The sequence below is a fragment of the Hyla sarda genome, chromosome 6 (genome assembly GCF_029499605.1).
Source record: "Hyla sarda isolate aHylSar1 chromosome 6, aHylSar1.hap1, whole genome shotgun sequence".
Classification (NCBI taxonomy): Eukaryota; Metazoa; Chordata; class Amphibia; order Anura; family Hylidae; genus Hyla; species Hyla sarda.
The window spans coordinates 11,688,394-11,709,559 of NC_079194.1; the positions used below are offsets into that span (position 1 = coordinate 11,688,394).

General features: G+C 45.7%; 2 protein-coding genes across 2 annotated transcripts in view; one reads left to right on the forward strand and one right to left on the reverse strand.

The window, feature by feature from the left end:
* The window catches only part of LOC130275337 (protein PBMUCL2-like), a 58,752-nt gene extending 54,644 nt beyond the window's left edge, over positions 1-4,108 (forward strand). Inside the window, exon 3 of the mRNA XM_056523205.1 lies at positions 3,525-4,108. Coding sequence (XP_056379180.1) covers positions 3,533-4,108 — 576 coding nt within the window. The 5' untranslated portion in view covers positions 3,525-3,532. The remainder of the gene's footprint in view (positions 1-3,524) is intronic.
* The window catches only part of LRRC8B (leucine rich repeat containing 8 VRAC subunit B), a 44,307-nt gene that overhangs the window by 12,950 nt on the left and 10,191 nt on the right, over positions 1-21,166 (reverse strand). The window contains exon 2 of the mRNA XM_056523201.1: positions 4,161-4,285. The gene's annotated coding sequence lies outside the window, so the exon portion shown is untranslated. The remainder of the gene's footprint in view (positions 1-4,160; positions 4,286-21,166) is intronic.

Here is a 21,166-nt window from a genome sequence, read left to right on the forward strand (position 1 = left end):
AAGATCTCACAGCTGATAATGTATATCAAAGCACACATCAAGCCATGAGAGGAAAAGAACTGCCTGTAGAGCTCAGACACAGCCCTGTCTATATAAGCATGCATAGAAGAGTAACGGAAGGCACTCACAGTTATGATGTTGTGTGGAACTTCTTTATTCGAGGTGCATAAACGCTTCAACGGCGGGACTCCAGGTCGGGTTAGACAAGTAGCATGCTACTTGTCTAAACCGACCTGGCGTTGCGCCGTTGAAGCTTTTATGCACCTCGAATAAAGAAGTTCCACACAACATCATAACCGTGTTTGGTGGGCGACAGCTCTAGGAAGAGGCCTGGTTGCTCTACCTCTTCCATGTAACAATTATGGAGGGCACTGATCTTTTGGGAACTTACAGGCAGTTCTTTCACCCTCATGGCTTGGTTTTTGTTCTGATATGTTTTGTCAGCTGTGAGATCTTATATAGACAGGTTAATTTTTAAACAACAACAAAAAACGTGGTCTCAAATGGCTGGAGGTGCTCAATTATTATAATTGTTACACATCCACACAATTTATCTGGTGTAGGATGCCATTGTGGCACTTGTAGTCCGCTGCAGGCATCCTCCATTGTATGCATTTTTATGCTGGGGATCGCCCCTAGCAACAGACTACAAGGGCAGGATCTGCTCCCCCAGTATATATGCACAACCGCATTTGGGGTTGAGCACCTCCAGCCATTTGAGACTGTTTTTTTGTTCTTGTTTAAAAATATATACGTGGAGGTGTGTAAACTCCATATGTTAATGCGCCTTGAACATTTTCCAGGCAGCATTAAGGTTGCACCTGTGAGGCCATGCACCTATATCAGCCAACTTGGGTGGGGCTTGTAGCCTCTCTCCCCCCTTCCATTGTATGTGTGCCTAGTCACGCTGGAGGGAACTGGGAGCAGGCTGCATGTCGGCCTAGTGCTGCTGTAATTGCCCACTGGCCCCTGGTTTTTGCTTATTACGCACAGGTAGGTTAGCGTTAGGTCCCGTGCCATTTGAGAAACCTTGGCGTTGGTGTGCGGGCTCTGCTATGTCCTTCATATAAGGATATACTGGCGAATGTCTCAATTTTAACATCAGTGTTGAGGGATAGCCAATGTCATTGTATACATCTACCACAGTAGTGACCTAAATTTCTGTATTGTATAGACAGGTTAATGGAACCGAGTAGTGAAAGTGATCGGCACTAACTGAATAGCGTAGACTTCATACATCACAGTCCAGGCTGTCAGCAGTGGAGCACAGGTGTATGCACAAAACCAGTTGTGCTCTCTCTCTGTAGTGGAGATACTCTTCTACGCATGCTGAAATTGTAACGGAAGGCACTAAGTAAAATGGGGGGGAGGTTCTTGGCAGACAATCCCCAAACTTTGGTGTGTAAACCTTATGACCTCATTCCCAAGAAGACTGGAGGCTGTAATTGTAGCCAAATGTGGCTTTAAGTCTGAGTAAAGGGTATGAATACTTATGTCACTGCACGATTTTAGTTTTTCCTTTTTAATAAATTAGCAAAGATTTGTAACATTCTGTAATCACTTTGTTACTATGAAATACTGAGGGTACAATGATAAGAAAATGATAATTCGATCCTTGTTTTGGAATACTACAAGAACTGCCCTCTGTGAATGATAAAGGGGTTTCAACACCCCCCAGTTTAATTTCTCCACAGATTAATTTTTTCATGGCAAATATAGGTAGCACTCTACGTAATTGGTGCAACAAAGCTGAAGAAAAGCCCTGATGACTGATAATGCGACTAACGCTAGGGCAGATCTGTGTCATATACAGTCATGGCTGTAAATGTTTGCACCCCTGAAATTTTCTAGAAAATGAAGTATTTCTCACAGAAAAGGATTGCAGTAACACATGTTTTGCTATACACATGTTTATTCCCTTTGTGTGTATTGGAACTAAACCAAAAAAGGAGGAAAAAAACAAATTGGACATAATGTCACCAAACTCCAAAAATGGGCTGGACACAATTATTGGCCCCTTTCAATATTGTGGAAAAATAAGGATTGTTTCAAGCATGTGATGCCCCTTTAAACTCACCTGGGGCAAGTAACAGGTGTGGGCAATAAAAAAAAATCACACCCTAAAGCAGTTAAAAAGGAGAGAAGTTCACTTAGTATTTGCATTGTGTGTCTGTGTGTGCCACACTAAGCATGGACAACAGAAAGAGGAGAAGAGAACTGTCTGAGGACTTGAGAACCAAAATTGTGGAACAATATCTACAATCTCAAGGTTACAAGTCCATCTCCAGAGATCTAGATTTGCCTTTGTCCACAGTGAGGAACATTATCAAGAAGTTTGCAACCCATGGCACTGTAGCTAATCTCCCTGGGCGTGGACGGAAGAGAAAAATTGATGAAAGATGTCAACACAGGATAGTCCGGATGGTGGATAAGCAGCCCCAAACAAGTTCCAAAGATATTCAAGCTGTCCTGCAGGCTCAGGGAGCATCAGTGTCAGCGCAAACTATCTGTCAACATTTAAATGAAATAAAACGCTATGGAGGAGACCCAGGAGGACCCCACTATGGCAGGAGACCCAGGAGGACCCCACTGCTGACACAGAGACATAAAAAAGCAAGACTACATTCTGCCAAAATGAACTTGAGTAACCAAAATCCTTCTGGGAAAACGTCTTGTGGACAGAGGAGACCAAGATAGAACTTTTTGGTAAAGCCCATCATTCTACTGTTTACCGAAAACAGAATGAGGCCTACAAAGAAAAGAACACAGTACCTACAGTGAAATATGGTGGAGGTCAGTGATGTTTTGGGTTGTTTTGCTGCCTCTGGCACTGGGGGCCTTGAATGTGTACAAGACATCATGAAATCTGAGGATTACCAATGGATTTTGGGTCGCACTGTACAGCCCAGTGTCAGAAAGCTGGGTTTGTGTCCGAGATCTTGGGTCTTCCAGCAGGACAATGACCCCAAACATACATCAAAAAGCCCCCAGAAATGGATGACAACAAAGTGCTGGAGAGTTCTGAAGTGACAGCAATGAGTCCAGATCTAAATCCCATTGATCCCCTGTGGAGAGATCTTATAATTACTGTTGGGAAAAGGCGCCTTCCAATAAGAGAGACCTGGAGCAGTTTGTAAAGGAAGAGTGGTCCAACATTCCGGCTGAGAGGTGTAAGAAGCTTATTGATGGTTATAGGAAGCCACTGATTTCAGTTATTTTTTCCAAAGGATGTGCAACCAAATATTAAGTTAAGGGTGCCAATAATTTTGTCCAGCCCATTTTTGGAGTTTGGTGACATTATGTCCAATTTGCTTTTTTCCTCCTTTTTGGTTTAGTTCCAATACACACAAAGGGAATAAACATGTGTATAGCAAAACATGTGTTACTGCAATCCTTTCCTGTGAGAAATACTTCATTTTCTAGAAAAATTTCAGGGGTGCCAACATTTACGACCATGACTGTATATTTAGTAAAGGACAATTTAGTAATTTTGGATCTACCATAAATTTTTTATCTTATGCCAGGCAAAGTGATGGAGGTCGGCAGCGAGGACCAGTGCCTACACATGTCAGGCTGCAGCGAGGACCAGTGCCTACACATGCCAGGCTGCAGCGAGGACCAGTGCCTACACATGCCAGGCTGCAGCGAGGACCAGTGCCTACACATGCCAGGCTGCAGCAAGGACCAGTGCCAACACATGCCAGGCTGCAGCGAGGACCAGTGCCTACACATGCCAGGCTGCAGCGAGGACCAGTGCCTACACATGCCAGGCTTCAGCGAGGACCAGTGCCTACACATGTCAGGCTGCAGCGAGGACCAGTGCCTACACATGCCAGGCTGCAGCGAGGACCAGTGCCTACACATGCCAGGCTGCAGCGAGGACCAGTGCCTACACATGCCAGGCTGCAGCGAGGACCAGTGCCTACACATGCCAGGCTGCAGCGAGGACCAGTGCCTACACATGCCAGGCTGCAGCGAGGACCAGTGCCTACACATGCCAGGCTGCAGCGAGGACCAGTGCCTACACATGCCAGGCTGCAGCGAGGACCAGTGCCTACACATGCCAGGCTGTTACACCACAAATACGCAGAGTAAATTACTGTATTAAGCGGCCTGACCTGGAAATTATTTCTAAACCATTTGCCTCCCATATATCTTACATCAATGTTATAGACAAAGCAGACTGGAAAATTCCTCAGTCAGGGGGTCTGCATCTTCTGCACAGTCTCATTCTCTTCATTTCTGGTTTCATTCTGGATCATAGCCCAACGCCATCGTAATCCTCCTGTAAGAAGGGAAATCCATTAATAAAGAGCAGAACTATATATAACCAAAACACAGACATACAGGACCATAACTATATACGCACATAGACATATGGGAACAACTATATATACACACACAGACATAGGAACATAACTATATACACACAGACGTATAGGAACATACCCATGTATATACACAGACATACAGGACCATAACTATTTACACACAGACATATAGGAACATAATTTAAATACACAGATATAGGAACATAACTATACAGTGACCCCTCGACCTACGATGGCCCCGACATATGATAATTTCAACATACGATGGCCTCTCAGGAGGCCATTGCATGTTGAAGGCTGCATCAACATACGATGCTTATGTTGGGGCCATCGCATAAACGGCTATCCTGCAGCGCAGACTGCTTCAGCTGCCCCCGGATAGCCGTTTACGGTGCCCCGTGTGGTCCGCTGACGATCACTTACCTGTCCTGGGGGCTCCAGCGAGTCCTCTTCAGGATCCCCTGCATCATCGGCGCTCTCCATCGTCGTCATCACGTCGCTGCGCACGCCGTCCCGTCATCCTATAGGAGCGGCATGCGTAGCGACGTAATGGCGGCGACGGAGAGCGAGGATGCCGGAGAAGCAGAGGCCTTGCTGGAGCGTCGGGGACACCTTGGGGACAGCGATGGACGGCGACATCCCGGGCAGCGTTGACGGCCCGGAGCGGCGGGGACAGGTGAGTACAACTTCCTCTAACAGTGGTCTTCAACCTGCGGACCTCCAGATGTTGCAAAACTACAACACCCAGCATGCCCGGACAGCCAACGGCTGTCCGGGCATGCTGGGAGTTGTAGTTTTGCAACATCTGGAGGTCTGCAGGTTATAGACCACTGTCCTATACTTTACATTGCACGGATCCCTCAACTTGAGATGGTTTCAACAAACGATGGTCCGTTTGGAACGGATTACCATCGTATGTTGAGGGACCACTGTATACACACGTAGACATATGGGAACTATATATACACACAGACATAGGAACATAACTACGGTATATATGCACACACAGACAGAAACATAACTATATACACACAGACATAGGAAGAAGTGGTATACAGGTGTTATAAGGGGTCACACGTATGCAGCCCCCCTTTATGCTTAGATTGATCCAGTTAAGTCCATATTCTCAGTATTAGGAGGGGTTGCACTTTTGTAGAACATCTTAAATGGAGTTTTCCACTTTGTAAAAATCATCACATTGTGTCAAATGGAAGTGACCCCCAGTCATCAGCTGATCTGTAGGCAGTGCAGCACCCCCACAAAAGACACTAAATCAATACACAGGGTCCTATTACATCAATGTGTTCTCTATGTAGTGCAGAATCGGACAGGTCCGAGAGAGAGAAAGAGAGAGAGAGGAACTGTCCAAATGATGAGAATCCTGGACAGAGGACCCCCCCCCCCCCCCCTACTTATTAGGGTGTCTAAATTGAACAGCCCTTTTTAAGATATTATAACATGATATTTCTTTCTACTGGACCTTTACAATGGTAACTTATAAATATACGTATCCCCCATCATGACGCTTTACTATTTACTCCAGTGGAAAACAAATGTTGGTGATCTGAATATGAGACCGTAAGATCCCTCTCGTCCTCCTGGATAATGTCAGATACATCTCAGATTGATGTGAGCCAAGTTGTTCTGGGAAGAGCTCGAACATGGGAACAATTGAAGCGATCCCACGGGAAAGACATGGATGTTTTGTCAGTGAAACCAATGAACAGCCCTGTAATGGTGAAGGGTGTGCTCAGACGTCTCTACACATCTCCATCCATCTCCTGCGCACATAAACGTATTTGTCATCATTAAAGGGGTTATCCGATTAAAAAACGTATTATATTATATATATATATATATATATATCTCTCAACTGGCTCCAGAAAGTTAAACAGATTTGTAAATTACTTCTATTAAAAAATCTTAATCCTTCCAATAGTTATTAGCTTCTGAAGTTGAGTTGTTGTTTTCTGTCTAACTGCTCTCTGATGACTCACGTCCCGGGAGCTGTGCAGTTCCTATGGGGATATTCTCCCATCATGCACAGCTCCCGGGACGTGACATCATTGAGCAGTTAGACAGAAAACTTCAGAAGCTAATAGCTATTGGAAGGATTAAGATTTTTTAATAGAAGTAATTTACAAATCTGATTAACTTTCTGGAGCCAGTTGATTATATATTATATATTATATATATATATATATATATATATATATATATATATATATATATATATATATATATATATATATATATATATATATATATATATAAAGGTTTTGCCTGGAATACCCCTTTAAGCTAGTCATAGGCCCCCTCTAAAGGTGGACTCTGGAAGCCACTTTACAAGCATCCTTCTCAAAAACTGTTTAGAATCATGAAGCTGAGTAAAAAGTAAAAAATAAAGAAATCTATAAAAAAAACAACAAAAGAAAAAATAGATTTTAAATAATCATCTAATGTCATAAGGTGACATCTGTGGTTTCAGAATGTTTTTCAGCGTGTCGTCCTGGATCACCAGATAATGTACATCTCATCTGTCCGCAGGAAGTCCGTTGTTTTCAGGACAAGTTCCCACAGTTCCCTGCAAAAATATCTGACTAAAAACCCAAAACACCACAAACCAACCATGTCCTTGGATATGTGCTGAATGTATTGTACCATCATGGGCATCACGGAAAAAGATCTGGGCTTCAGTGAACATGACGACTGCTCGGAGGGACGTTTCCGCCATTTTTGGATATTTTTGATCCTTTATTGAAAGGTTATATGATAATTCCAGTAATGGGTTTGAAAAGGTAGGTATATAAATACTATCTACCTGTCAGGTTTCCTGTGAACTCTTTGGGTCGTAATGATGCATCAATGGGTATAGATGAGTCACAGGATATTTGGGTGATGCAAAGAGGATCACAGCATACAAGGAGTTAAATGACACTGTCAGAATCATAAACCTTGTATATATTGTGCATCTTGGCAAAACATAAACCTTTCTAATATACAAAAAAATAAATAAAAAAAATTATCTACTTTTAATAGAAATCATGGCTATTAAAAAAAATACCACTAGGGGTCCCCATACCGGCCAGAACATAATCCTCTCCAGCTGCAGCATCATCTTTGTCCAGGCTAAAGCCCAGAGAGGGACAAAGTTCAAGAAATGAGGGCGGGACTAGCACTCCTCTGTGCTCACTCCTGTCCTATCAGACTACAGCAAGAAAAAAGAGAGGAAGGGGTTACAGAGCAGCCTGCAGGGATTGGATGAAGAGACCCAGTGCAGCACAGCAGACTCAGGGAGGAAGTGACTGCATGGTGAGTGAGGGCGGGATCAGTACTTGCCCCTTCCTGAGTAGTGGATGTCAGAATGTGCGTCAGAACAGGGGGATTTGTGAGACAAATACAGAAGCTAGACACATAAAAAAACACAAGTATAGAATCTGCATGACCCAGTGAGGAACATATAGAAGAATTATTATTATTTTTTTCTGTGATATGACAGGTACACTTTAAATGATGGAGATCTGTTTCACACCCCTGCAGGACTTCCTCTGCAGGTGTCTATGGAAGCTTTACGCTGCAGACACGCTATTCCTGCTGAGGAACGCTATAGGGCCTCCAGATACTCTCCTTTTTACGCATCTCAAGCTCCAAGGGGATTTGGGGTTAGCCCGACATTTCTAGAGGCATTTACACTTTATACCCCAGGTACCCCGGGGTCTCCTTTCGCTCATCCAGAGCAGTAGCTCCCATAAGGCGACGGAGGCTCAGGTATGCTGCTGCAAGGGGGCACATCGGCTAAGCATGTCCAGCACAGAGAGTCCAGCACACATTACACGTGGCAGTGATTCCCAACCAGGGTGCCCCGGCAGGGGTGCAAGGACACTCCAGTGGGAAGGATGACACAAGCGTACAGGCCGGGTGGAACAGACGTCTGTGCGCACTACCGGAACTGGATGCTGCAGCTCTGATCCCCGAGTATCCTCCTCCTCCTGTGAAGCAGCTGTGGATTCTGGATTCTCCCTGGTCCCTCAGCATGAAGATAGGGAAAAAGAAAAAAGCAACCACACAGGGCGCCTAGTGCATTATCTTTTGGACAAAGAAATGTATTAGGATAGATATTATTGTGCTCACCTGGAGCGCAAAGTTTATGTGCATATAACCCAAATGTACTGGGTACAAGTGCCGATTCTCGGAGGAGGTAAGAAGCCGTGGGGTAGTGGGTAGGCGCCGGAGTCCTTCCACAGATAGTATAATGCCAGAAGTAGAAAGAAAAGAACCCCTCTGTAGGCGCAGATTACTCCGAAGATGGCAGACACGAAGATGTGATAAAAAAAAAAAAAAAAAATTATATATATAATCTTTTATTGAGGAACCAATGACGCGTTTCGGGTACAACCCTTCCTCAGATTATACCAATCTGAGGAAGGGTTGTACCCGAAACGCGTCATTGGTTCCTCAATAAAAGATATTCTTTTTAAAAAAAAAATTACATCTTCGTGTTTGCCATCTTCAGAGTAATCTGCGCCTACAGAGGGGTTCTTTTCTTTCTACTTCTGGTCCCTCAGCAGAATGATGTGAATGGAGGGAAGGAGCAGGGTCGGCACTGACAGAGGCCTACTCAGCTTCAGGTAGTGCACCCCCACCCTTCTTTCATTCCTCTACAGATTCCACCTCTCTATTACCCCTGGAAACCCCTCTGTTATCCTGTACACCCCTGTCACCCCTCTAAACCCCTGCACACCCCACTGTTACCCCGTACACCCCTGTAAAAGTTGAGTTCCGTGGTCTTCTACCTTATGTCCAGTCCTACGTCTAGACACCCATAAAGTCTGGAGTGCAGTACCATAGTTGTCTGAACTTCCGATTCAGGACACCTGCTCATTTGGTCTATAGCACCCTATGGTTACACAGCAAACACGCCACGGTATAGGTTAAATACATTTTGATGGTATCCCAACATATACCTGCTGTGTACAGCCATAGAATGACAAGAACGGCTCCTGTGCTGGATCTGTCTTCCCATACACACTGCCATTAAACACTGGATCCCCTGATGGGACAACTAAAAAGCTGAAAATGTGAACAGAGACTTACATTTAACATTTACTTTTTCAAATGTATTTTGAAATTAGAGAAACGTCCTGGGACACATTTATTTATTTACTTACTTGTTCGGCCTCAATTATGTAAAATTCCAAGCACATTTTTCGGAGGAGTAAATGTGAAGGAGATTTTTTCCAGGTCTGAGGATCGTCTTCTCACTAACTTACTGAGACGAGATGTTTAGGATCCTTATTTGGGATCATATTCTAGTTCTGTATGGTATCTGGCCTGGATGAGTGTAATGCATCAAACTAAAGAGAACGCGTCATGACATCTGCTCCGGGGACGTATATGACAAACCTGACAGTGGGGTTGGATATACTACTGGAAATGAACAGCCAGTAATACAATAAATTATCATGTATAATGGTAATACTCAACCAGAAATATGATAAAACATTTGGAGAGATTATCCAAGGGGCACAGATCCTCCAGACCCCCTACAGCATGGATTTTGTTTTTCTCCCATAGCGACCGAATGTGTTGCTTTTGTCCTTACAAGTGAACATCTACAGTCCTGAATTCCTGTATATATATATATATATATATATATATATATATATATATATATATACACACACACACACACACACATATATACACACCAATGATCAGGCATAACATTACAGTGCTGCTCCTTGTGCTATGACCCTTCAAGGCCCAGAACCCAGATCCCTGTGCTGTGTCTTGTGGTATCAGATCCCGTAATATACACAAAAGTCCCCCATAGGGTACCCGGGGTATTTAATTCATAAATTCCAATTCCCTTCAGGGTTAACAACCCATCCGGGACTAAGACCCCCAACTAGGGTCACCCTTTTAAAACTTCACTTTTATTTATTATTTGTTAAAATCAAATTGTGGTGCAAAAATAATACAAAAGAAGGTGTTTAAAAGCACAATATATAGGAATTGGATTGGTCCAATACTGGTTCCACTAATTCTATTTCCACTAAGGCTTCTATGTTAGGGACTCTTTTATTCCATTATTCTGGGTCCTAAGACTCCAATCTTAACGGTCCACATAACATACAACCTCCTCTATTTGATCTACCAATTCCTATTATTGCTATTTAAAATTTGTTGCTCCCTAGCATCCCCCCGACGATTCGCTGGAGAGACCCAGCTTTATCAAGGTATAGGACACTAATGCTGGGAGTGGGTAATCGCTGTGGTATATATGTCCTCTGTTTGTAGGTGTGGCCACTTACAAGTCTGCTTTACCCAATCAGGGACTGCCACATCACTATTTTGTCTCTTAGTTATGATTCTATATCCCGTTACCTTCTGTGTTATTCCCGAATCACTTCCGGGTTATCTAAGTCATGTGATACCTATTTCCATCAGGACCTATCAAAATTCACGTTCCATCCTTGATTCTTACCAGTTTATTGTTCATCATCCAATCGAAATAGATCTTATAAGCTTTCACCTTCCTACGTCACTTAGCTATTGATGTTAGTACGATCAGGCCTGCGCATTACCTCCCGTCCTTTCCCTTCTATCTTACCACGGCTTTTCTCTATGATATTTCCGGCGCATGCGCACCGGGTTCCACGTTCCCATGGTAACATGTAAACATACTATCTACGCATGCGTGATATCTACCGGCTTCTCCGTGGTTGCGGCTTCTCTCCATGGAGCTAGTGGCGCACGCGCACTATGCCATTCCCGGCGCATGCATACTAGGTATATGTTCCCATAGTAACATATAAACGAACCAGCTAAGTCTGTTGACAGCTCTCGATCTCTCTATATAGTTTCGTCTTAGCTCCAAGTTATTGACAGCGCATTCGCACTAGACATCAGGACTCCATCTTTATGGTAACATATAAATCACTACATAGCAGACTCACTTCATCTGCACTCTCTTCTTCAATATAATTGAACTACCCCATCACTCACTATGGGGATGAATTTAGGGATATTCTCCTTTGTACTAAATATATTATTTTATCTATTATCTCTTCCCGTTAGTTTGAATTCTATACAGGAATTATCGATATTCATCTATCCACATCTACATATTAACCATATTATGATTGTTACCTCCACGGTACATAAGAAACATAGGTAGATCAAGAGACGTTATAGTTATTAAAGGGGGTATAGAATAGAAATATAAAGCAGTATATTAATGTAGTGGCTTATAGTTTTATTCCTTTATTTTCTTGTAGGTGGGTTCTTTTTTTTAAAATCTAATAAGGCTGATCCTCCAGGTAAGTATCATATGGATTCGATGTATAAATGATGGATGGTTGGTTTTATCTTGTTTCTTATTTTATTTTTCCTTTTTGATAGGTCATTTCGCTTTTATTAAATTAACACATTCAGGTAAGTACAGGAAAAACCCTATGCAAGTTAGCAGGGATTTTATTAAGATGTCTGTTACGCCGAGCACTCGGGGTCCCTGCTCCTCCCCGGAGCGCTCGCGGCGTTCTCCTCTCTGCAGCGCCCCGGTCAGACCCGCTGACCGGGAGCGCTTCACTGACATTCACGATGGGGGATGAGATTCGCATAGCGGGACGCGCCCGCTCGCGAATCGCATCCCAAGCCACTTACCCGTCCCGGTCCCTGGCTGTCACGTTTTGGCGCGCGCCAGCTCTCTAAGATTTAAAGAGCCAGTGCACCAATGATTGGTGCCTGGCCCAATCAGTCTAATTAGCCTCCACCTGCTCCCTGTCTGTTTAACCTCACTTCCCCTGCACTTCCTTGCCGGATCTTGTTGCCTTGTGCCAGAGAAAGCGTTTAGTGTTGTCCAAAGCCTGTTTTCCAGACCTTCTGCTATTGCTATTGACTACGAACCTTGCCGCCTGCCCCGACCTTCTGCTACGTCTGACCTTGCTTCTGCCTAGTCCTTCTGTCCCACGCCTTCTCAGCAGTCAGCGAGGTTGAGCCATTGCCGGTGGATATGACCTGGTTGCTACCGCCGCAGCAAGACCATCCCGCTTTGCGGCGGGCTGTGGTGAAAACCAGTAGCAACCTAGAACCGGTCCACCGACACTGTCCACGCCAATCCCTCGCTGACACAGAGGATCCACATCCAGCCTGCCGAATCGTAACAGTAGATCAGGCCATGGATCCCGCTGAGGTGCCGCTGCCAAGTCTCGCTAACCTACCCACGGTGGTCGCCCAGCAATTGCCCAGCAGCTGTTGCAGTTGACCGCCATGTTACAGCAACTTCTGCCACTGCTACAGCAGCAACCATCTCCTCCGCCAGCTCCTGCACCTCCTCCGCAGCAAGTGGCCGCTCCTAGCCTCCGCTTGTCCCTGCCGGACAAATTTGATGGGGACTCTAGACTCTGCCGTGGCTTCTTGTCTCAATGTTCCCTACATATGGAGATGTTGTCGGACCAATTTTCTACAGAACGGTCTAAGGTGGCGTGTCGTAGTGAGTCTTCTGTCTGGAAAGGCCTTGTCTTGGGCCACACCGCTCTGGGACCGCAATGATCCTGCCACAGCCACAGTCCAGTCCTTCGCTGAAGTCCATAGTGTCTTCGTGGAACCAGCCCGAGCTTCTTATGCCGAGACTGCCCTGCTGAACCTGGTCCAGGATAATTCTTCAGTAGGCGAGTACGCCATCCAATTTCGTACTCTCGCCTCCGAATTATCTTGGAATAACGAGGCCCTCTGCGCGACCTTTAAAAAAGGCCTATCCAGTAACATCAAGGATGTGCTGGCCGCACGAGAGATTCCTGCCAACCTGCATGAACTTATCCATTTGGCCACCCGCATTGACATGCGTTTTTCTGAAAGACAAAAGGAGCTCCGCCAGGAAAAAGACCTTGATCTCTGGGCCCCTCTCTCACAGTATCCTTTGCAATCTACCCCTGTGCCTCCCGCCGAGGAGGCTATGCAAGTGGATCGGTCTCGACTGACCCATGAAGAGAGGACTCGCCGTAGGGATAAAAATTTATGTCTGTACTGCGCTACTACCGAACATTTCTTGATGGATTGCTCTATTCGTGCTCCACGTCTGGGAAACGCACGCACGCACCCAGCTCACGTGGGTGTGGCGTCTCTTGGTATGAAGTCTGCTTCTCCACGTCTCACTGTGCCCGTGCGGATTTCTCCTTCTGCCAACTCTTCCTTCTCAGCTATGGCCTTCTTGGACTCTGGTTCTTCTGGAAATTTTATTCTGGCCTCTTTGGTTAATAGGTTCTGCATCCCGGTGACCCGTCTCCTCAAGCCGCCCTACATTTCTTCGGTCAACGGAGTGAAGTTGGACTTCACTGTGCGTTACCGCACAGAGCCCTTGCTTATGAGCATTGGACTGCATCACGAGAAAATTGAATTTTTTGTTCTGCCCAACTGCCCAAGTCCTCCTCGGTCTGCCATGGCTCCAGCGTCATTCTCCCACCCTTGACTGGACCACCGGGGAGATCAAGAATTGAGGTCCCGCTTGCCACAAGAAATGCCTCACGTCTGCTCCCAGTCCCATCTGTTGGGCCTCAGTGTCTCCTCCTGTGCCTGGTCTCCCCAAGGCCTATCAGGACTGTGCCGTGCCTCCCCATAGCCCCCGTCCTGGTGACACTCTGCCCCGTGACAAGCTTCACCCTCTGCCCCCCATTCCCACTTCTTCTGGATTACCGGTGATGTACCAACCCAGGACTTCTTTTTGTTCCGGAAGGAAACTCAAGAGGCGCCCCCTATGTTCTCGTCTCATTTGAAGGGACAAGGAGACAAAAAGAGGGGGAGACCTAAGGGGGGGGGGGGGGGTACTGTTACGCCGAGCGCTCCGGGTCCCTGCTTCTCCCCGGAGCGCTCACGGCGTTCTCCTCTCTGCAGCGCCCCGGTCAGACCCACTGACCAGGAGCGCTGCACTGACATTCACGATGGGGATGCGATTCGCATAGCGGGACACGCCCGCTCGCGAATTGCATCCCAAGCCACTTACCCGTCCCCGGCTGTCACGTTCTGGCGCGCGCGGCTCCGCTCTCTAGGGCGCGCGCGCCAGCTCTCTAAGATTTAAAGGGCCAGTGCACCAATGATTGGTGCCTGGCCCAATCAGTCTAATTAGCCTCCACCTGCTGTATATTACCTCACTTCCCCTGCACTTCCTTGCTGGATCTTGTTGCCTTGTGCCAGAGAAAGCGTTTAGTGTTGTCCAAAGCCTGTGTTCCAGACCTTCTGCTATTGCTATTGACTACGAACCTTGCCGCCTGCCCCGACCTTCTGCTACGTCTGACCTTGCCTCTGCCTAGTCCTTCTGTCCCACGCCTTCTCAGCAGTCAGCGAGGTTGAACTGTTGCCGGTGGATACGACCTGGTTGCTACCGCCGCAGCAAGACCATCCCGCTTTGCGGCGGGCTGTGGTGAAAACCAGTAGCAACCTAGAACCGGTCCACGACAATCCCTCGCTGACACAGAGGATCCACATCCAGCCTGCCGAATCGTAACAATGTCATTTGCGAGTTAACCCACTTCTTCATTTTATATTCTTTTCTCACAAATAATCCACTCACTATATTACTAAATTAATAACTATATTTACCTTATCAATCTATTTCATTCTAAAAATGCAGAATAAGAAAAACCTTCATTGAGGCCATTGGGTGATCTGCTCATCAGGCGAAAAATCCATCTAGCTTCTTCTTTTTGAAGGAGATTATCTATGTCTCCTTTTCTTGGCCCCAATTTAACTGTAGTGATTCCCCAAAATTGGATTGCTTCCAAACTATTCTTGTGTACACTTCTCATGTGTCTACATATTGGGGTCTCAGTATTGGTGCGTATTGTGCTCAGATGTTTACCCACACGTCTTCTCAGTTGTTGAACTGTTTTCCCTATATACAATTTCGGGCAACCACATTTTGCTGCATAGGCTACGTTTTTGCTATTTCAGTTGATGAACTCCCTAATTTCATAATTCCTTCCATCAACTGGGTTAACAAAGGATTTGGTCCGTGGCATGAACTTACAGTTCACACAATGACCACAAGGATAAGAACCTGGTGGTGGTGGAAGTTGGGAGCCAATTAGAGTCACTAGAAACTTCTATATCCTTCTGATGGCTATGTACAAGGATGTCTTTTAGGTTGGAGCCTCTCTTGTATGTTATGCTTGGTTTTTTACTTATTATGTCCTTGAGGTCCCTATCCGCTAAGAGTATTGGCCAATACTTATCCATGATTTTTCTAATTTGAGGGGAATAGGCATCATACATTCCTATAGATCTTATAATTTTCGGGGAGTCATTTTCCTCTCCCTTTTCCTCCAAAAGTGATGTCCTAGTTCTAGAATTTGTTTTATTATATGCCTGTCTCATGAATTTTTTGGGGTATCCCCGGTTACAAAAATGTGACATAAGGTTTTGGCTTTCCTCCCTATAGTCTTGTTCCTGCGAGCAGTTCCTTTTTGCTCGCAGGTACTGGCCGTAAGGTATACTCTTACGAAGCGATCCTGGGTGCCAACTTTTCCAATGCAGTAGGCTATTGGTAGCCGTAGGTTTCCTAAAGATCTTAGTTTGTATTCCCTTGTTCTCATCTATTCTGATATTCAAATCCAGGAAATTTATAGATTTTCCTCCCACTTCGTGGGTAAATCTCATCCCCATTTCATTTTGATTTAGGGTATTTACAAAATCCAAGAATAGCGACTGTGATCCTTCCCAGAAAATTAAAATATTATCCAAATACCTACCCCAAAACAATATGTGCTCTGTGTAGTGATTCAAGGTGTCATCTCCAAAAACAAAATTGTGTTCCCACCACCCCAAGAATAGTGTTGCAAAGGTGGGTGCACAAGTGGTCCCCATAGCGGTACCTTTTACTTGTCTGAAAAAGGTACCCTGAGATAAGAAATAATTATGTGTTAACAGAAAATCCAATAATTTGATTACAAATGAATTGTGGTCTAGAAAAGACCTACTTTTTGTGCTTAAATAAGATTCCGTCGCTTTAATACCCAAGTGATGTGCTATATTACTATATAATCCTTCCACATCTAAACTCATAAGTGTAGTGTGCTCTGTGACAATTAAATCATATTTTTTTTTTAACAGTGTCTTTTGTGTCCTTGAGGTGTGATGGGAGTGTAGGGACAAAAGGTGCAAGGATAGTATCCCCATATTGGCTAATATTTTGGGTCAGATTACTGTTCCCTGAGACAATTGGTCTTCCTTTTATTGGTGGATACTTTTTATGTGTTTTTGGCAGTGCATAAAATGTCGCTATTCTTGGATTTTTGATCAGTAGGAATTTAAATTCTTCCTCAGAAATTAGATTATCTTTCACTGTTTCCAACAATGTTATCAACTCTCCCAGGTAAGTTTCTGTTGGATCTTTCCTTAATATCTCGTAGGTGTCACCATCATCAAGGATGTCCATGACCATCCGTATATATTCCAATCTGTCCATGAGGACAATATTCCCCCCTTTGTCCAAAGGTTTTATTTCCAATTCTTCATTGGATTGTAGTTGTTTGAGGGCCATTTGCTCCCCCATGGACCGATTGGAGTGTATCTTCTTTTGTTCCGGCTTTATTTTTTGTATATCCCTTATTACCATTTCAACAAAAGTATCTATATTGGAATATTGTGTGAATGAGGGTGTTAACATAGAGCATGGCCTCAAGTTAGTAAATGGTGCCCTTAAATTGATTTCTTCACCTTCATTTTCCATCTCTAAATCCCTCAATGCTTCTAGAGCAACGCTCTCCCTGTATCTCATTAGGTTCCCATCCTTCTCTCTTTCAGATCCCGTAAGGCGTGAGGTGCGGCCTCCATAGATGGGATATGTTTCTCCAGCAGATCCCACAGATGATCGATCAGATGAGATCTGGGGAATCTGGAGGCAGAGGCACCACCTTTATTTCTTTGTCATGTCCCCTATTCCTGAACAATATCTGTAGTGTGGCCGGAGGCGGGGACGTTATCCTTCAGAAAGAGGCCACTGCCATAAGAGGGGTCCTGCTGCCATGAAGGGGTGGATTTGGTCTGCACAATGGTTAGGTAGTAGGGCTGGGCATTATGACCAAATGTGTGTATCACAGTATTTTTGCAACTTTTGGCGGTTTCATGGTATATAATGGTATTTCCTTCTCCCCCCCCCCACAAAATTTATTATCAGCCCAGCGCTGCCCCCATCGGGGTAAATACTCACATGTCACCCGCAAGCGCTGCCCTCCTCGTCCTGTTTGTTGCAGCTGCCGGCGCTGACACTCTATACTGTGCGGTATCCCTATGCCCGGGCTGCAAAAGGTAAACAAAATAAACTAACGCATGTTCCGACGTCGGCCTTAGGCTGGGAACGTGGGACAGCAGTCAGCCTATCACCGGCCGCAGCGATGTTCCGCCTCGGCCGGTGATAGGCTGAGCCCACTGTCATGTAAGGAGCTCTGGCCAGCTTCTTACATGACAGTGGGCTCAGCCTATAACCGGCTGAGGCGGAACATCGCTGCGGCCAGTGATAGGCTGACGGCTGTCGGACGTTCCCGTCCCCAAGAAGCAGGTGGGGCCGCTACCGGACGAACGGGAGGAGAGTTAAAGTTTATTTTGTTAATTTTTTGCAGCCCGGGCATAGGGATACCGCACAGTATAGAGCAGTGGTCTTCAACCTGCGGACCTCCAGATGTTGCAAAACTACAACTCCCAGCATGCCCGGACAGGAGGAAGAGGAGGACAGCGCTTGCGGGTGAGATGTGAGTATTTACCCCGATGGGAACAGCTGATAATGGGCTAATTCATTCATTCCCGAGGGGGAGGGGCCAAACCGCTATTGCGGTATGGGTTAAAATTCATATCGTGCAGCACAAAAATTTCGGTATTCGGTATGAACCGGCATACCGCCCATCCCTATTAGGTAGGTGGTATGTGTCATAGTGACAGCCACATGAGCCAGGACACAAGGTCTCCAGCAGAACTTTGCCCATCACACTGACTCCGCCAGCTTGTCTTCTTCCCATAATGCCACCTGGTGACCCCTCTCCCCCAGGTAAGTGATGCACACACACTGCCCACATGATGGAGAACGTCATCCATCAGACCAGGTGTCTTCTTCCATTCCTCCAGTTCTGATGCTCATTTTTGAAGACCCTCTGACTGTAATTATGAGGTCCCTGTGTGATCAGCAGTTTGCCCTACAGCAGCTCTTCTGTGGGATGGGACCAGTTGGGCCTTCAACCCCACACATCAATGAGCCTTGAGACCCCTATGACCCTAACCATGGTTGTCCTTCCTTGGACACTTTTGGTGGGTACTAACAACTATATACCTGGCCGTTTTGAAGATGCTCTGATGATCCAGGAATATGGAATTCCTATCGCCCTGCACCCAGGACATGCAGTTCCGGGCAGGTGAATTTTTCCGGCCCTTAGTCCGGCTTCGGGCAAGCAGGGCCCGACCTAACAAGCACGGAGGCGCTCAGCAGTCTGTAAGGATTGGGCTCCCGACTCCTGCCCACTCCGTACTCTGCAGCCCCAGCTGATTTCAGTAGCCGGGGGCCGCCGCTAATATCCAAGATGCGGCGATTCCCGCGGCTGGCTGTTAACCCTTTAGATCGCCGCTGTCAAAGCTGACAGCGGTGTCTAAAGGGACATGTGAATGCTCCCTGGTGGGCTAGTGGGGTGGATCGCCCCCCTGCAGCGTGATCACAGGGGGAGCAATCCACTATAGAGGTAGCCGGAGGGCTTACCTCTGCTTTCCTGGTGTCCCGTGGCTCTGTCATTGATAGATCCTGGCTGGACTAGGCTCTATCAATGGATCACAGAGCACACAGATCAATGGAGTTCAATAGAACTCTACTGACCTGTATGAGGAATCTAATAATTCCTCCTAAAAGTCTAATAAAGTATAAAAAAAAAAAGTTTTAATAAAAGTTTGAGACGCACATTAACCCCTTCCATGTTAAAAGTTCAAATCACGCCCTTTCCCTATATAAAAACATGTAAACATAATAATAAGAAACATTTAGTATCGCTGCGTGCATAATTGTACGAACTATTTAAAAATAAAACATTATGTATCCCATACGGTAAATTAAGTAAATGTAAAAAAATAAAAATAAAAAAAAATACAGAATTGTAATTTTTATAATATCCCAGCAAGAAAAGTTAAAAAGCGATTAAAAAGTCAGATCAATACCAAAATGGTACCGATACAAAAAACAGATTATGGCACAAAAAATGAGCCCTCATACAACCTGGTATGTGAAAAAAAAAAATGTAAACAGCTACAAAGGGTCAAAAAATGGCAATTAAAATTTTTTGGAAAAAGTTCTGAATTTTTTTAAAATTAGTAAAACATGACGGAAATTATACAAATCTGGTATTGCTGTAATCAGGTGACCTAAAGTATCAAAACATCATGTTAGCTCAACCACAAGGTAAATGGCGAAGAAAAGAAAACCACCAAATTTGCTAAATTATCTTTTACTATTTCAAATTTCACTTCACCGATTTTATATATATATATATATATAATTTTTTTTGTTTTTTTTTTTTGTTTCTGAGAATATGTTATTGAAAAATCAAAAAGGTACCATTATAGTAGGTAGTTGTGGCTTTTATAGGGCGAGGAGGGAAAAAACGAGAGTAAAAGCAAAAATTGTCCAGGACAAGGGGATCGTCATGAGGGACAAGTAGATTTTGCTCCGTTTTAGTCCCGTGGATAAGTACGGTAGTTTTTTATTAAATTTCCACACCCCTGTGATCAGTCATCTACTTCTCATTATTCGGCCATGGTCATAGTTACCGGATTTTTCGCCGTATAAGACGCACTTTTTTTCTTCCCCAAAACTGGGGGGAAAAAGTCGGTGCGTCTTATACGGCGAATACACCCCTATCGCAGCGGTCCCTGCGCCCATCAAGGCCGGGACCCGCGGCTAATACAGGACATCACCGATCGCGGTGATGCCCTGTATTAACCCTTCAGACGCGGCGATCATAGCTGACCGCCGCGTCTAAAGGGAAAGGGACACTAACCCGGCTGTTCGGGACCGCCGCGATTTCACCGCGGTGGTCCCGAACAGCCCGACTGAATAGCCGGGTAAGGCTGGGTCCACACTACGTTTTGTCCCATACGGGAGCGCATACGGCAGGAGGGAGCTAAAACCTCGCGCTCCCGTATGTGACCGTATGCGCTCCCGTATGCCATTCACTTCAATGAGCCGACCGGAGTGAAACGTTCGGTCCGGTCGGCTCATTTTTGCGCCGTATGCGCTTTTACAACCGGACCTAAAACCGTGGTCAACCACGGTTTTAGGTCCGGTTGTAAAAGCGCATACGGCGCAAAAATGAGCCGACCGGACCGAACGTTTCACTCCGGTCGGCTCATTGAAGTGAATGGCATACGGGAGCGCATACGGTGACATACGGGAGCGCGAGCTTTTAGCTCCCTCCTGCCGTATGCGCTCCCGTATGGGACAAAACGTAGTGTGAACCTGCCCTTAGTGCTTACAGGACACCGGGAGGGACCTTACCTGCCTCCTCGGTGTCTTCTCCGTTCAGGGATCCCCTGTATGGCTGGCGCTCTCCTTCTTCGTCATCACTTCATCGCGTACGTGCGTCGGCGTGCGTAACGACGTGATGGCGGCGACGGAGAGCGAGGATAGCCGGCTGGCAGCAGAGACGTTCCGGAGCGATGGGGACACGGCGACAGCGATGGAGCGACATCCAGGGCAGCGGTGACGGGTCCGGAGCGGCGGGGACACGCAAGTATTACCTCCTATGCAGTGGTCTTCAATCTGCGGACCTCCAGATGTTGCAAAACTACAACTCCCAGCATGCCCGGACAGC